The 18,422-nt window shown below is 45.1% G+C and overlaps 1 protein-coding gene across 2 annotated transcripts in view; it reads left to right on the top strand.

Annotated features, from left to right (window-relative positions):
* The window catches only part of LOC118372923 (gamma-aminobutyric acid receptor subunit gamma-2), a 97,858-nt gene that overhangs the window by 59,920 nt on the left and 19,516 nt on the right, over positions 1-18,422 (top strand). For both annotated transcript variants that reach the window (XM_052529470.1, XM_052529469.1), the window contains exon 7: positions 14,980-15,132. In XM_052529470.1, coding sequence (XP_052385430.1) covers positions 14,980-15,132 — 153 coding nt within the window. The remainder of the gene's footprint in view (positions 1-14,979; positions 15,133-18,422) is intronic.

The following is an 18,422-nucleotide window of genomic DNA, read 5'->3' as shown; positions in this document are numbered from 1 at the left end:
ATACCAATGCCCTGTGCTGAGTTAAAATACCAATCCCCTGTGCAGAGTTAAAATACCAATCCCATGTGCTGAGCTAAAATACCAATCCCATGTGCTGAGTTAAAATACCAATCCCCTGTGCTGAGTTAAAATACCAATCCCCTGTGCAGAGTTAAAATACCAATCCCATGTGCTGAGTTAAAATACCAATCCCCTGTGCTGAGTTAAAATACCAATCCCCTGTGCAGAGTTAAAATACCAATCCCATGTGCTGAGTTAAAATACCAATGCCCTGTGCTGAGTTAAAATACCAATCCCCTGTGCTGAGTTAAAATACCAATCCCATGTGCTGAGTTAAAATACCAATCCCCTGTGCTGAGCTAAAATACCAATCCCCTGTGCTGAGGTAAAATACCAATCCCATGTGCTGAGTTAAAATAGCAATAACCTGTGCTGAGTTAAAAAATACCAACACCTTGTGCTGAGTTAAAATACCAATCCCTGTGCTGAGTTAAAATACCAATCCCCTGTGCTGAGTTAAAATACCAATCCCCTGTGCTGAGTTGAAATACCAATCCCCTGTGCTGAGTTGAAATACCAATCCCATGTGCTGAGTTAAAATACCAATCCCATGTGCTGAGTTAAAATACCAATCCCCTGTGCTGAGTTAAAATACCAATCCCCTGTGCTGAGTTAAAATACCAATCCCCTGTGCTGAGCTAAAATACCAATCCCCTGTGCTGAGTTAAAATACCAATCCCCTGTGCTGAGTTGAAATACCAATCCCCTGTGCTGAGTTAAAATACCAATCCCCTGTGCTGAGTTAAAATACCAATCCCATGTGCTGAGTTAAAATACCAATCCCCTGTGCTGAGTTAAAATACCAATCCCATGTGCTGAGTTAAAATACCAATGCCCTGTGCTGAGTTAAAATACCAATCCCTGTGCAGAGTTAAAATACCAATCCCATGTGCTGAGTTAAAATACCAATCCCATGTGCTGAGTTAAAATACCAATCCCCTGTGCTGAGTTAAAATACCAATCCCTGTGCAGAGTTAAAATACCAATCCCATGTGCTGAGTTAAAATACCAATCCCTGTGCTGAGTTAAAATACCAATCCCCTGTGCTGAGTTAAAATACCAATCCCATGTGCTGAGTTAAAATACCAATCCCCTGTGCTGAGTTAAAATACCAATCCCATGTGCTGAGTTAAAATACCAATGCCCTGTGCTGAGTTAAAATACCAATCCCTGTGCTGAGTTAAAATACCAATCCCATGTGCTGAGTTAAAATACCAATCCCTGTGCTGAGCTAAAATACCAATCCCTGTGCTGAGGTAAAATACCAATCCCATGTGCTGAGTTAAAATAGCAATAACCTGTGCTGAGTTAAAAAATACCAACACCTTGTGCTGAGTTGAAATACCAATCCCCTGTGCTGAGTTGAAATACCAATCCCTGTGCTGAGTTAAAATACCAATCCCCTGTGCTGAGTTGAAATACCAATCCCCTGTGCTGAGGTAAAATACCAATCCCCTGTGCTGAGGTAAAATACCAATCCCATGTGCTGAGTTGAAATACCAATCCCCTGTGCTGAGTTGAAATACCAATCCCCTGTGCTGAGGTAAAATACCAATCCCATGTGCTGAGTTGAAATACCAATCCCCTGTGCTGAGGTAAAATTCCAATCCCCTGTGCTGAGGTAAAATACCAATCCCCTGTGCTGAGTTGAAATACCAATCCCCTGTGCTGAGGTAAAATACCAATCCCATGTGCTGAGTTAAAATAGCAATAACCTGTGCTGAGTTAAAAAATACCAACACCTTGTGCTGAGTTGAAATACCAATCCCCTGTGCTGAGTTAAAATACCAATCCCCTGTGCTGAGTTAAAATACCAATCCCCTGTGCTGAGTTAAAATACCAATCCCATGTGCTGAGCTAAAATACCAATCCCCTGTGCTGAGTAAAATACCAATGCCCTGTGCTGAGTTAAAATACCAATCCCCTGTGCTGAGTTAAAATACCAATCCCCTGTGCTGAGTTAAAATACCAATCCCCTGTGCTGAGCTAAAATACCAATCCCCTGTGCTGAGCTAAAATACCAATCCCCTGTGCTGAGCTAAAATACCAATCCCCTGTGCTGAGCTAAAATACCAATCCCCTGTGCTGAGCTAAAATACCAATCCCCTGTGCTGAGTTAAAATACCAATCCCCTGTGCTGAGTTAAAATACCAATTCCCTGTGCTGAGTTAAAATACCAATCCCCTGTGCTGAGTTAAAATACCAATCCCCTGTGCTGAGCTAAAATACCAATCCCCTGTGCTGAGTTAAAATAGCAATAACCTGTGCTGAGTTAAAAAATACCAACACCTTGTGCTGAGTTGAAATACCAATCCCCCGTGCTGAGTTAAAATACCAATCCCCTGTGCTGAGTTAAAATACCAATCCCCTGTGCTGAGTTAAAATACCAATCCCCTGTGCTGAGTTAAAATACCAATCCCCTGTGCTGAGTTAAAATACCAATCCCATGTGCTGAGCTAAAATACCAATCCCCTGTGCTGAGTAAAATACCAATGCCCTGTGCTGAGTTAAAATACCAATCCCCTGTGCTGAGTTAAAATACCAATCCCATGTGCTGAGTTAAAATACCAATCCCCTGTGCTGAGCTAAAATACCAATCCCCTGTGCTGAGCTAAAATACCAATCCCCTGTGCTGAGCTAAAATACCAATCCCCTGTGCTGAGCTAAAATACCAATCCCCTGTGCTGAGCTAAAATACCAATCCCCTGTGCTGAGTTAAAATACCAATCCCCTGTGCTGAGTTAAAATACCAATGCCCTGTGCTGAGTTAAAATACCAATCCCCTGTGCTGAGTTAAACTACCAATCCCATGTGCTGAGTTAAAATACCAATCCCCTGTGCTGAGTTAAAACACCAATCCCCTGTGCTGAGTTAAAATACCAATCCCATGTGCTGAGTTAAAATACCAATCCCATGTGCTGAGCTAAAATACCAATCCCATGTGCTGAGTTAAAATACCAATCCCCTGTGCTGAGTTAAAATACCAATCCCCTGTGCTGAGTTAAAATACCAATCCCATGTGCTGAGTTAAAATACCAATCCCCTGTGCTGAGTTAAAATACCAATCCCCTGTGCTGAGTTAAAATACCAATCCCATGTGCTGAGTTAAAATACCAACAACCTTTTTTTTCTCCATTTCCATCCAGCCTGAGACAGGCTAGTAAGTCCGTAAGTATCACCTGGACACAGACGCTGCTGATGAACCAAAGAAAATATATTGCTTTGGGAAAATAACTGCTTGTTTTCCTCCCCATTGACTACCACCTGCATATTAAGAGCTATTGTGGGCACCAGATAGGGGGATAGAGAGAAACCGGGGGAGAGGGGGATAGAGAGAAACAGAGGGAGAGGGGGGTAGAGAGAAACAGGTAGTGAAACAGGGAGATGTGGGATAGAGAAAAACTGGGGGAGACAGAGATGTGAATAGAGAAAAACCGGGGAGAGAGAGGGATAGAGAGAAACAGAGGGAGAGGGGGTTTTCCTCCCCAGGTAGTGAAACAGGGAGATGTGGGATAGAGAAAAACTGGGGGAGAGGGGGGGGGGGGGGAAACAGGGAGATGTGGAATAGAGAAAAACCGGGGGAGAGAGGGATAGAGAGATACAGGGAGAGGGGGGTAGAGAGAAACAGGTAGTGAAACAGGGAGATGTGGGATAGAGAAAACTGGGGGAGAGGGGGGAGAAACAGGGAGATGTGGAATAGAGAAAAACGGGGAGAGAGGGATAGAGAGATACAGGGAGAGGGGGGTAGAGAGAAACAGGTAGTGAAACAGGGAGATGTGGGATAGAGAAAAACTGGGGGAGAGGGGGAGAAACAGGGAGATGTGGAATAGAGAAAAACCGGGGGAGAGAGGGATAGAGAGATACAGGGAGAGGGGGGTAGAGAGAAACAGGTAGTGAAACAGGGAGATGTGGGATAGAGAGAAAGCGGGGGAGAGGGGGATAGAGAAAAACCGGGGGAGAGAGGGATAGAGAGATACAGGGAGAGGGGGGTAGAGAGAAACAGGTAGTGAAACAGGGAGATGTGGGATAGAGAGAAACCAGGGGAGAGGAGGATAGAGAGAAACATGGAGAGGGGGGTAGAGAGAAACCGGGGGACAGGGGGAGAGAGAAACGGAGTGAAACAGGGAGATGTGGGATAGAGAGAAACCAGGGGAGAGGAGGATAGAGAGAAACATGGAGAGGGGGGTAGAGAGAAACAGGGAGAGAGGGGTAGAGAGAAACAGGGAGGGGGTGGGTAGAGAGAAACCAGGGGAGCGGGGGATAGAGAGAAACAGGGAGAGGGGGGTAGAGAGAAACAGGTAGTGAAACAGGGAGATGTGGGATAGAGAGAAAGTGGGGGAGAGGGGGATAGAGAGAAACAGGGAGAGGGGGATAGAGAGAAACAGGGAGGGGGTGGGTAGAGAGAAACCAGGGGAGAGGGGGATAGAGAGAAACAGGGAGAGGGGGGTAGAGAGAAACAGGGAGAGAGGGGTAGAGAGAAACAGGGAGGGGGGTAGAGAGAAACAGGGAGTAAAACAGGGAGATGTGGGATATAGAGAAAGCGGGGGAGAGGGGGATAGAGAGAAACAGGGAGAGGGGGGTAGAGAGAAACAGGGAGGGGGTGGGTAGAGAGAAATCAGGGGAGAGGGGGATAGAGAGAAACAGGGAGAGGGGGGTAGAGAGAAACAGGTAGTGAAACAGGGAGATGTGGGATAGAGAGAAAGCGGGGGAGAGGGGGATAGAGAGAAACAGGGAGAGGGGGGTAGAGAGAAACAGGGAGGGGGGGGAGGGGTAGAGAGAAACAGGGAGTAAAACAGGGAGATGTGGGATATAGAGAAACAGGCAAATAGATGACAAGATAAACAGAAAAGGAGAGATGAAAATAGACCACAACATCCCAGCATCCCAAAGTCTCACAACAGCTCCTAAACCAGAGAACATGAAGCCCTACTGTACAATCACAGTAACGGTTGAAATTCTAAACAGGGATTTGAATTTGCTAATACTTTCCACTTATTCTCTCCCTCATTTGATGGAGTGTAACCACAGCATCCTGCCTTGGTGCGCGTCAGATGAATAAACTAGGACACAGGAATACATTGAGCAGAAATTAAATCAACCCCTTTGTGAGTGTGGGACATTGTAAGGCTTCGTGACAGTTGTTATTTCTTGGCACAGGATGGAGGCAGCGAAGTGAGGTATAGTGTATAAACAGGCTGGGCTGTCAGGGACCTGCCGATTGGCAGGTCCCCAGTGTCTGCTGGTGCACCCTGCAAGGGAATGCCGTCACGCTGACACATCCTGGCATGTCATTATCTGAGCTGAGAGGCCTTGGAGGGCTGCACTGGGGGCCGTCAGGGGGCTAGACCAGCTCAGCCAGCACACACTTTAATATCACTTAATAGCCTTCCATCCACTCCCACCACACTGTTGAGATAGCACAGCAGCTAGCCCAGTATCGGGCATTGAGTTTTGAGCTGCAGGAAACAGTGCAGACTCAACGCCACTCTGAGGAGCAGTAGCTGGGAGGAGAGTCGTGGAGATCATGATCAAATTATCCAGCCATGTAGTCTTCCCTGAGAGCACAGTGAATAGTAAATGGGTATCGTGTTCCCGAGTCCATGGCTCACTTCTCCATCCATTACTGCTCTCAGCCACAATTGGACTGACTGTACTGGACCGTCTCCAAGCTAATAACCAAGGAAACGAGGAGGAGAGAGGAGACTTGTTGCTCGCTGGTTACAGTAGTTTCTGACAATTGTTTATTGTTTACTACAACAGAAAGTGTTATAGTGTGTAATCTCTTCATGGAAACCTGAGCTAGTCATCATATTTCTGTGACTTTACATTAGATGTCAGATCACTGCAGGCGATAAGACGATCACTTTGCTTTCACACATGGTAAATTGGGCACTATCCATGAATCTCTGTGATATAAGACCGCTGCTACATCTTTGCTGTCGTGTAAGCAATTTTGCACCTTTCTCATGTCCACATTAAATGTGAAATATTCTCAGTTTGTAGTAACCCCTCACAAAATCACTCTTGAGCGTATTACTTTGCAAGTAAAATGGATCCCTGCCTAGTGAAAAGATTGCTATGACAACCCGACCATTCTCGCTAGCACACGCATTGCTCTGTCTGTCTGTCTGTCTGTCTGTCTGTCTGTCTGTCTGTCTGTCTGTCTGTCTGTCTGTCTGTCTGTCTGTCTGTCTGTCTGTCTGCCTGCCTGCCTGCCTGCCTGCCTGCTCTGTCTGTCTGTCTGTCTGTCTGTCTGTCTGTCTGTCTGTCTGTCTGTCTGTCTGTCTGTCTGTCTGTCTGTCTGCCTGTCTGTCTGTCTGTCTGTCTGTCTGTCTGTCTGCCTGCCTGCCTGTCTGTCTGTCTGTCTGTCTGTCTGCCTGCCTGCCTGCCTGCCTGCCTGCCTGCCTGTCTGTCTGTCTGTCTGTCTGTTTGTCTGTATGTCTATGCATGTCCAGTACAGTATGAGTATGACTGAACTGACCCCTGCCTTGTGTTTTAATTGAAAGCCTACCCTAATGCCCTGTGTGCTGCATACCTCTGAGCTACAATAATGGTGCATCTCCTTGCTGCCGCCAACCACAGCATTGGCTTGCGTCACTAATTAGATCTTGTCTTTTTGAATTTTAGATGATCATACTTTTCCCAGCACATCCAGGATTAGAGATTGCTCATCAGGACTCTTTTTGTAACTGTGAGGAGAATTAGTCTCCCCCTAAACCAGTTCAAATGGATAGCGAGCAGAGGAAGATAAGAACATAAATATATTAGGTATGGGGACTGACTGGACTAGGAGTAAAACAATTCTGGTCTGGGTGATTACGTAAGAGGTGTGAACTTCATCTCTCAGGATATACATCAGAAATACTTTAATAACCTCCTAAAGGGTTCTTTAGCTGTTCAAATAAGAGAACCCTTTTTGGTTCCAGTTAAAATGTTTTTCTGTTCCAGGTAGAACCCTTTGGGTTCAACATGGATCCCAAAAGGGTTCTACCCAGAACCAAAAAGGTTTCTTCAAACGGTTCTCCTATGGGACAGCCAAAGAACCCTTTTAGGTTCTAGATAGCACCTCTTATTCTAAGAGTGTGGCCACATTTTTTGAGTAACCTGGAATGTAACTGTAGAGGGAGACTGAATGTCTCTGAATTCAAATGACCTTTGCTGTGTTCATGTGAACATCAAAACTACAATATAACAATTTTCCAATTTTCCATTTTGAAATACATGAGCATGGAGATAAACTGTGTGTAAACATGATGTAATCCCAACCTGCCGTATTCTAAAATAATCTACTGTGCCAATTTGCTTTTTAATATTTTGCACTGTCGAAATATCACCCACTGGCTGTCTTCCACAAATAGCTGAATTTCATTTTTTAAAATAACAAATCTGTTGTTCTGGTAATATTTTCTGTTACAGCAGAGTTCCCCAACTGGTGGCCCGGGCGCCAAATTTGGCCCACGGGTAGTTCTATTTGCCCCCACAAGTTTTCGGGGGGATATATAAACTCAGCAAAAAAAGAAATGTCCTCTCTTTTTATTTTGACAGTTATTAAAATACCACAAGAAAGATGCCAGTAGAAAGGCCTCTTTAGTGTCCTAAGTTTTAATAACTGTGACCTTAATTGCCTCCCATCTGTAAGCTGTTAGTGTCTTAACGACTGTTCCACAGGTGCATGTTCATGAATTGTTTATGGTTCGTTGAACAAGCATGGGAAACAGTGTTTAAACCCTTTACAGTGAAGATCTGTGACATTATTTTGATATTTATGAATTATCTTTGAAAGACAGGGTCCTGAAAAAGGGATGTTTATTTTTTTGCTGAGTTTATATACAGTTGAAGTCAGAAGTTTACATTCACCTTGGCCAAATACGTTTAAAATCAGTTTTTCACAATTCCTGACATTTAATCCAAGTAAAAATTCCCTGTCTTAGGTCAGTTAGGATCATCACTTTATTTTAAGAATGTGAAATGTCAGAATAATAGTAGAGAGAATGATTTATGTCAGTTTTTATTTGTTTCATTACATTCCCAGTGGGTCAGAAGTTTACATACATTCATTAGTATTTGGTAGCATTGCCTTTAAATTGTTTAACTTGGGTCAAACGTTTCAGGTAGCCTTCCACAAGCTTCCAACAATAGGTTGGGTGAATTTAGGCTCCAAGTGATTTTAATTGAAGAAATCTGTTCCCAAGTATTCCCACGGATATTAGAGAGACGTGATAGTATATAAATGTAAGCAAGGTTTGAAATGATTCGGTTTTAGTCAAACATTACATCTGTTTAGGTTTAGGCTTCTTGCGGTCAATTTGCTGTCTATAAATTATTTGTAATTATGTTCCGGCCCCCGACCAACCGCTCAAGAACAAATCGGCCCTCACCACCCCCTCTTCTAGCTGGCCACACAGTGACAGTGCTCAACACCCCCTCTTATAGCTGGCCCCACAGTGACAGTGCTCAACACCCCCTCTTACAGCTGGCCCCACAGTGACAGTGCTCAAGACCCCCTCTTATAGCTGGCCCCACAGTGATAGTGCTCACCACCCCCTCTTATAGCTGGCCCCACAGTGATAGTGCTCAACACCCCCTCTTATAGCTGGCCCCACAGTGATAGTGCTCACCACCCCCTCTTATAGCTGGCCCCACAGTGATAGTGCTCACCAACCCCTCTTATAGCTGGCCCCACAGTGATAGTTCTCACCACCCCCTCTTATAGCTGGCCCCACAGTAACAGTGCTCACCACCCCCTCGTATACCTGGCCCCACAGTGATAGTGCTCACCACCCCCTCGTATAGCTGGCCCCACGGTGACACCCCCTCGTATACCTGGCCCCACAGTGATAGTGCTCACCACCCCCTCTTATAGCTGGCCCCACAGTGATAGTGCTCACCACCCCCTCTTATAGCTGGCCCCAGAGTGATAGTGCTCACAACCCCCTCTTATAGCTGGCCCCACAGGGATAGTGCTCACCACCCCCTCTTATAGCTGGCCCCATAGTGATAGTGCTCACCACCCCCTCTTATAGCTGGCCCCACAGTGATAGTGCTCACCACCCCCTCTTATAGCTTTCCCCACAGTGATAGTGCTCACCACCCCCTCTTATAGCTGGCCCCACAGTGATAGTGCTCACCACCCCCTCTTATAGCTGGCCCCACAGTGATAGTGCTCACCACCCCCTCTTATAGCTGGCCCCACAGTGATAGTGCTCACCACCCCCTCTTATAGCTGGCCCCACAGTGATAGTGCTCACCACCCCCTCTTATAGCTGGCCCCACAGTGATAATGCTCACCACCCCCTCTTATATAGACTGCTCTGTGGTTGTGCATAACGTCTTCTCTGCCATCCTGTCAGCAGATGCCTATGACCATAGGACGGCCAGCATGTGCCGCAGGTCCCAGCCTGCTTGTCTCCATCATGCCAGTTTACAGATGTCTGTCTCAATCCCAGGGGATGAGAGAGAGATTCTCCAGTGGCAGCAGCTCTTCTCCTGATCTGCAACCCAACCTGGGATTACCATATCTCTTCTCATGAAAGCAGTCTCCTCCGGCAATATGTAGCCACCAACATTACTGGGAGTGATGTTTCAGCATTTCCTCCGTCCATCCAAAGAAAACAAAAATCATCTAAAAATGGAAAATGGAAGTGCTTCTTTATCACTGTAGTCTTGTTGCAGTGGTATCTGGAATGGTAGGAGCATGGGCAGAGTGAGGCCTGTGTTATGTGCATAATACTATCCAGCAGTCCCAGAGGTTTTAACAGTGTGCTCTGATGAATGATCTTCCCTGCCAAGTTATTATTGCGTTCCATAACTCTTTATAGGAGAATATTACATTTGTGACGTTTCTTACTAAATTTCCTGCTTCGGGAAAATATGCAGCTATACTAATAAAAATACACAAAACAATACCTCAATATAAACAATGAGTTCGATTTTGAGTCGTTATGTAGTCTAAGTGGTGAATTTGTCACAGAATTCTATATTTTTCAGCTTTTCAGAAAACATCAGAACACACCAGAACATCTCACACCAGTAGCCCACCAGTTGAAATGATTCTGTTTTAGTCAAGCATCATATCTGTTTAGATAGAGGGAGAAATCTTTCAACCCAGATAGACTAATTGAATCCAAGATCTGTCTCAACCTGATTAGAGAAAAGGGTCCATATTCATTGGTATGACCCAACCAAACCCATTGAGCCAATTTCCAACCATCTTCAATGTTCCTGGATAAGAGCTTTGTATTTCCTCATGTCAAAGAGAAGTAAAGTAAATGTATAAATGTTTTAGGTATAGGCCCCAATAAGGAGTTGCCTGGTTGTGAGAAGGAAGCGTTGTTTCATGCATTCACGCGGTGTGATGATTAAAGCAGAACTTCTACACCTACGTCATGTGTTCCACTATCTTGTGGGTTGACAGATGAGATCTCCTGGAAGAGAGAGGAGCTTTGAGGTGTGTGTGTGTGTGTGTGTGTGTGTGTGTGTGTGTGTGTGTGTGTGTGTGTGTGTGTGTGTGTGTGTGTGTGCGTGCGTGCGTGCGTGCGTGCGTGCGTGCGTGCGTGCGTGCGTGCGTGTGTGCGCGCGCACATGCGCTGGCTTCTCATTAGGGAGAAGCAAGCAGGGCCCTTTGATGTCCTGAAGCGCACAGAGAAATCCATTGGGACAAGCCGACTACTTCACCCACTGAAGCTCTGTAGATTCTGGGGAAGGAGAGAGAGACAGGGGGATGTATGCAGTACATGCCAAGGACCCGATATTACATTTCACTAAATCATTTGGGAGGGATATTTTTTGTTTGTATTTCTCTGAATACACAAAATAGAAAAGAGCAGAACCAGGAATGGTTGGCCATGATAATGTGATAATAGCAGAGCCAGGAATGGTGACTCGTGGGCCATGATAATGTGTTAATAGCAGAGCAAGAAATGGTGACTGGTGGGCCATGTTAATGTGTTAATAGCAGAGCCAGGAATGGTGATTGGTGGGCCATGATAATGTGATAATAGCAGAGCCAGGAATATTGACTGGTGGGCCATGATATGTGATAATAGCAGAGCCAGAAATGGTGACTGGTGGGCCATGAAAATGTGATAATAGCAGAGCCAGGAATGGTGATTGGTGGGCCATGATAATGTGATAATAGCAGAGCCAGGAATGGTGACTCGTGGGCCATGATAATGTGTTAATAGCAGAGCCAGAAATGGTGACTGGTGGGCCATGATAATGTGATAATAGCAGAGCCAGGAATGGTGACTCGTGGGCCATGATAATGTGTTAATAGCAGAGCCAGAAATGGTGACTGGTGGGCCATGATAATGTGATTATAGCAGAGCCAGGAATGGTGACTCGTGGGCCATGATAATGTGTTAATAGCAGAGCCAGAAATGGTGATTGGTGGGCCATGATAATGTGATAATAGCAGAGCCAGGAATGGTGACTCGTGGGCCATGATAATGTGTTAATAGCAGAGCCAGAAATGGTGACTGGTAGGCCATGATAATGTGATAATAGCAGAGCCAGGAATGGTGACTCGTGGGCCATGATAATGTGTGTGTTTCCAGTTGTTTCAAGTGTTTCCAGTTTCAGAGATTTTTGTAGTTCGTTCCAGTCATTGGCAGCAGAGAACTGGAAGGAGAGGCGGCCAAAGAAAGAATTGGTTTTGGGGGTGACTAGAGAGATTTACATTTACATTTAAGTCATTTAGCAGACGCTCTTATCCAGAGCGACTTACAAATTGGATATATACCTGCTGGAGCGTGTGCTACAGGTGGGAGATGCTATGGTGACCAGCGAGCTGAGATAAGGGGGGACTTTACCTAGCAGGGTCTTGTAGATGACATGGAGCCAGTGGGTTTGGCGACGAGTATGAAGCGAGGGCCAGCCAACGAGAGCGTACAGGTCGCAATGGTGGGTAGTATATGGGGCTTTGGTGACAAAACGGATTGCACTGTGATAGACTGCATCCAATTTGTTGAGTAGGGTATTGGAGGCTATTTTGTAAATGACATCGCCAAAGTCGAGGATTTGTAGGATGGTCAGTTTTACAAGGGTATGTTTGGCAGCATGAGTGAAGGATGCTTTGTTGCGAAATAGGAAGCCAATTCTAGATTTAACTTTGGATTGGAGATGTTTGATATGGGTCTGGAAGGAGAGTTTACAGTCTAACCAGACACCTAAGTATTTGTAGTTGTCCACGTATTCTAAGTCAGAGCCATCCAGAGTAGTGATGTTGGACAGGCGGGTAGGTGCAGGTAGCGATCGGTTGAAGAGCATGCATTTAGTTTTACTTGTATTTAAGAGCAGTTGTATGGCATTGAAGCTTGCCTGGAGGGTTGTTAACACAGTGTCCAAAGAAGGGCCGGAAGTATACAGAATGGTGTCGTCTGCGTAGAGGTGGATCAGGGACTCACCAGCAGCAAGAGCGACCTCATTGATGTATACAGAGAAGAGAGTCTGTCCAAGAATTGAACCCTGTGGCACCCATAGAGACTGCCAGAGTTCCGGACAGCAGACCCTCCGATTTGACACACTTAACTCTATCAGAGAAGTAGTTGGTGAACCAGGCGAGGCAATCATTTGAGAAACCAAGGCTGTCGAGTCTGCCGATGAGGATGTGGTGGTTGACAGAGTCGAAAGCCTTGGCCAGATCAATGAATACGGCTGCACAGTAATGTTTCTTATCAATGGCGGTTAAGATATCGTTTAGGACCTTGAGCGTGGCTGAGGTGCACCCATGACCAGCTCTGAATCCAGATTGCATAGCAGAGAAGGTATGGTGAGATTCGAAATGGTCTGTAATCTGTTTGTTGACATGGCTTTCGAAGACCTTAGAAAGGCAGGGTAGGATATATATAGGTCTGTAGCTGTTTGGGTCAAGAGTGTCCCCCCCTTTGAAGAGGGGGATGACCACAGCTGCTTTCCAATCTTTGGGAATCTCAGACGACACGAAAGAGAGGTTGAACAGGCTAGTAATAGGGGTGGCAACAATTTCGGCAGATCATTTTAGAAAGAAAGGGTCCAGATTGTCTAGCCCGGCTGATTTGTAGGGATCCAGATTTTTCAGCTCTTTCAGAACATCAGCTGAATGGATTTGGGAGAAGCAGAAATGGGTTGGCTTGGGCGAGTTGCTGTTGGGGGTGCAGTGCTGTTGACCGGGGTAGGAGTAGCCAGGTGGAAAGCATGGCCAGCCGTAGAAAAATGCTTATTGAAATTCTCAATTATGGTGGATTTATCAGTGGTGACAGTGTTTCCTATCTTCAGTGCAGTGGGCAGCTGGGAGGAGGTGTTCTTATTCTCCATGGACTTTACAGTGTCCCAGACATTTTTTGAGTTAGTGTTGCAGGAAGCAAATTTCTGCTTGAAAAAGCTAGCCTTGGCTTTTCTAACTGCCTGTGTATAACGGTTTCTAGCTTCCCTGAACAGCTGCATATCGCGGGGGCTGTTCGATGCTAATGCAGAACGCCATAGGATGTTTTTGTGGTGGTTAAGGGCAGTCAGGTCTGGGGAGAACCAAGGGCTATATCTGTTCCTGGTTCTAAATTTCTTGAATGGGGCATGTTTATTTAAGATGGTTAGGAAGGCATTTAAAAAAAATATCCAGGCATCCTCTACTGACGGGATGAGATCAATATCCTTCCAGGATACCCCGGCCAGGTCGATTAGAAAGGCCTGCTCGCTGAAGTGTTTCAGGGAGCGTTCTACAGTGATGAGTGGAGGTCGTTTGACCGCTGACCCATTACGGATGCAGGCAATGTGGCAGTGATCGCTGAGATCTTGGTTGAAGACAGCAGAGGTGTAGTTAGAGGGGAAGTTGGTTAGGATGATATCTATGAGGGTGCCCGTGTTTAAGGCTTTGGGGGGGTACCTGTTAGGTTCATTGATAATTTTAGTGAGATTGAGGGCATCAAGTTTAGATTGTAGGATGGCTGGGGTGTTAAGCATGTTCCAGTTTAGGTCGCCTAGCAGCACGAGCTCTGAAGATAGATGGGGGGCAATCAGTTCACATATGGTGTCCAGAGCACAGCTGGGGGCAGAGGGTGGTCTATAGCAGGCGGCAACGGTGAGAGACTTGTTTTTAGAGAGGTGGATTTTTAAAAGTAGAAGTTCAAATTGTTTGGGTACAGACCTGGATAGTAGGACAGAACTCTGCAGGCTATCTTTGCAGTAGATTGCAACACCGCCCCTTTGGCAGTTCTATCTTGTCTGAAAATGTTGTAATTTGGAATTAAAATTTCAGAATTTTTGGTGGTCTTCCTAAGCCAGGATTCAGACACAGCTAGAACATCCGGGTTGCTAAAGCAGAGTGTGCTAAAGCAGTGAATAGAACAAACTTAGGGAGGAGGCTTCTAATGTTAACATGCATGAAACCAAGGCTATTACGGTTACAGAAGTCATCAAAAGAGAGCGCCTGTGGAATAGGAGTGGAGCTAGGCACTGCAGGGCCTGGATTCACCTCTACATCGCCAGAGGAACATAGGAGGAGAAGAATAAGGGTACGGCTAAAAGCAATAAGAATTGGTCGTCTAGAACGTCTGGAACAGAGAGTAAAAGGAGGTTTCTGGGGGCGATAAAATAACATCAAGGTATAATGTACAGACAAAGGTATGGTAGGATGTGAATACAGTGGAGGTAAACCTAGGTATTGAGTGATGAAGAGAGAGATATTGTCTCTAGAAACATCATTGAAACCAGGAGATGTCATTGCATGTGTGGGTGGTGGAACTAATAAATTGGATAAGGTTTCCAAATCAGATTTCCAGTATATCTACCTGTTTATTCATTGTCTGTATGGCATGTATGCTTATTGTAGTTCTCTATGGGGATTAAATCGTGTTGACTGCATTGCCTTCCTGCATATTATATACAGTAACTTCCATAATATGGTGATCCAGTGTTTTTCTTTTTCTCATCTTCCCTCTCTCGTAGGAGATTACGTTGTGCTGACAGTCTTCTTCGACTTGAGCAGAAGGATGGGTTACTTCACCATTCAGACCTACATCCCCTGCACTCTCATCGTTGTTCTCTCCTGGGTCTCCTTCTGGATCAACAAGGATGCTGTGCCTGCTAGAACATCCTTAGGTAACAACAAGCAAGGAAAATCTGGATAGGGTATTTAAAAACCTCTTCAGTTTCACACCAACCTAGCCTCGACATAAACACACAGTGCAGCATTATCAGTGAAGTGTATTATCAGTGCTTCTCATAACACAGGACTTGTGGTGGTCAGGACCAACCCTCAGTGACCCAGAGAGGCTTCAGGAACTAGTCCTTCTTGAAGATATGAGCCCAGATGAGCACATCTGTTTTCATACATATCTTAATTAGACATTCATTATGCATTACAGCAGGGGAGATGCAGCCTCAGTGTGAAAATACAGGTGGCCAGCTTTGCTTAAGGCAAAAAGGGGGACTTTTTTGCAGAATGTGTGAACCTTTGAACCCGCTCTTGTCTCCGAAGGGCGGACGACTTCAGAGTATGTCCTCTTATAGTTACATATTCTTTAGTCAGCTCTTTGCTCCAAGCTTCTCAAACCTGAACACAAGCACTCACCAGGACCATTAGAAGCATTGCTGATTGTAAATCAATCCAGAACACGGACATCCACTTCCAATCAGAGAAGAGACTTTTCACCTTTAGTGAATGTCCCTATTGCTGTGAGAGGTTAACTTGTTATTTTATTTATTGCAGGTGTCCATATCTTATTGTTATCTTATAATCTTCATGTAATATTACATATTAGGACAAAATTAATTGCCTTGCAACATGAAAATGGAGTCAAATGGCTTAATTTTCTTCCCAAAGATAACAGGGTGGTGAATGTTGGTTAGCTAGCTGTCACATTATTCTTAATCCTTCAGTGCCATCCAACCAAATATGACAATCACTCCAGGCACCTCCATAGATATTGCAACATTAATCTTGAGACATGATGATGTCTCTCATTTTGCATGAAAAATAGACACAAATAAAACCATATTAGCCGCAAAGCCCTCGTGATCTATTATAGTGTTTTGTTAAAGAGCTGCGGTGTGTGTTTGAGGCAGGGATGCTGGAAGCTGTACTCACTAAACACGCATCTGTAGTATCTGTGTGCTATGTTAAAGGGTTTCCCCTGGTGTGGTATCGCCCTCCATATCATCATGTCTCGATGACAAAGATCCCATGCAGTGTTAATTTCGTCAACAATAACTATGACAAAAAATATTACTCAACGACCTATTTTTCCCGACGACAACGAATGATGATAATGAAACGAGATGCCGTGGAAAAAACTAAACACAGCAAAAAAAGAAACAACCTCTCACTGTCAACTGCGTTTATTTTCAGCAAACTTAACATGTGTAAATATTTGTATGAACATAACAAGATTCAACAACTGAGACATAAACTGAACAAGTTCCACAGACACGTGACTAACAGAAATGGAATAATGTGTCCCTGAAGAAATGGGGGGGGCAAAATCAAAAGTAACATTTACTATCTGGTGTGGCCACCAGCTGCATTAAGTACTACAGTGCATCTCCTCCTAATGGACTGCACCAGATTTGCCAGTTCTTGCTGAAAGTTTCCAGTCATTTCTGGGGGGAATGGCCCTAGTTCTCACCCTCCGCCCCAACAGGTCCCAGACGTGGGAATTGCGATCCTGGCTCTTCGCTGGCCATGGCAGAACACTGACATTCATGTCTTGCAGGAAATCACGCACAGAACGAGCAGTATGGCAGGTGGCATTGTCATGCTGGAGGGTCATGTTAGGATGAGCCTGCAGGAAGGGTACCACATGAGCACAGCGTTGAGATTGCCTGCAATGACAACAAGCTCAGTCCGATGATGCTTTGACACACCGCCCCAGACCATGAGCCCAGAGTACAGGCCTCGGTGTGACGCTCATTCCTTCGACGATAAACCCGAATCCGACCATCACCCCAGGTGAGACAAAACCGCGACTCGTCAGTGAAGAGCACTTTTTGCCCTGTCTGGTCCAGCAATGGTGGGTTTGTGCCCATAGGCAACGTTGTTGCCGGTGTTGTCTGGTGAGGACCTGCCTTACAACAGGCCTACAAGCCCCCAGTCCAGCCTCACTCAGCCTATTGCAGACAGTCTGAGCACTGATAGAGGGATTGTGCGTTCCTGGTGTAACTCGGGCAGTTGTTGTTGCCATCCTGTACCTGTCCCGCAGGTGTGATGTTCAGATTTACCGATCCTGTGCAGGTGTTGTTACACGTGGTCTGCCACTGCGAGGACAATCAGCTGTCCGTCCTGTCTACCTGTAGTGCTGTCATAGGTGTCTCACAGTACGGACATTGCAATTTATTGCCCTGGCCACATCTGCAGTCCTCATGCCTCCTTGCAGCATGCCTAAGGCACGTTCACGCAAATGAGCAGGGACCCTGGGCATCTTTCTTTTGGTGTTTTTCACAGAGTCAGTAGAAAGGGCTCTTTAGTGTCCTAACTTTTCATAACTGTGACCTTAATTGCCTACCGTCTATAAGCTGTTAGTGTCTTAACGACCGTTCCACAGGTGCATGTTCATTAACTGTTTATGGTTCATTGAACATTTACAATGAAGATCTGTGAAGTTATTTGCATTTTTTTTTGAAAGACAGGGTCCTGAATTTATAACTGTAAAAAATGAGTTTTCATTTTTAGTTGACGAAAAGACTCATGGACATTCAATTTGACATGAAGCTGCTTTTCATCTGTATTGTCCAATCATACGCATGCATGCCTTCGCAGAATACGGAATGCGATTCTCTCATTGGTTATGATTGGGAGAAAAGAGCTGAAGTCCTATACATAAATTGTTTAACCTGTATCCAAGGCTTTGTAGCCTATATAGTAAATCTTGGCTGGCATTGGTTACAATCTTCCACAATAGCAATGTGCCAGTTGTATACAGGGATAGTAGGCCTAGTTGGACACGGCTATCTGAATGTGCACATGATGGAAGATAAGAGGTAAATATTAATTATTTAATGGGGGAAAAATGCACTGACTAAAATTGTCCGGAGTTTTAGTCAATTGATAATAACTGAAACTAATGATGGATAAAATGACTAAAGTGTGACTAAGGCTGAAATATATTTTAAGACTAAAACTAAATATAAAATAGCTGCCAAAATGAACACTGATCCCTTTGCCCCAGATGGCTGGTGGTAAGGCTGAACTTGAAAGAAGAGATACACTACATGACCAAAAGTATGTGGACACCTGCTTGTCGAACATTTCATTCTAAAATCTCAGGCATTAATATATAGTTGGTCCCCCCTTTGCTGCTTTAACAGCCTCCACTCTCCTGGGAAGGCTTTCTACTAGATGTTGGAACATTGCTGCGGGGAGGGACTTGCTTCCATTCAGCTACAAGAACACT

Source organism: Oncorhynchus keta, chromosome 11 (assembly GCF_023373465.1).
Source record: "Oncorhynchus keta strain PuntledgeMale-10-30-2019 chromosome 11, Oket_V2, whole genome shotgun sequence".
In the NCBI taxonomy this organism is placed as follows: Eukaryota; Metazoa; Chordata; class Actinopteri; order Salmoniformes; family Salmonidae; genus Oncorhynchus; species Oncorhynchus keta.
This window is presented reverse-complemented; position numbering and strand designations above follow the sequence as displayed.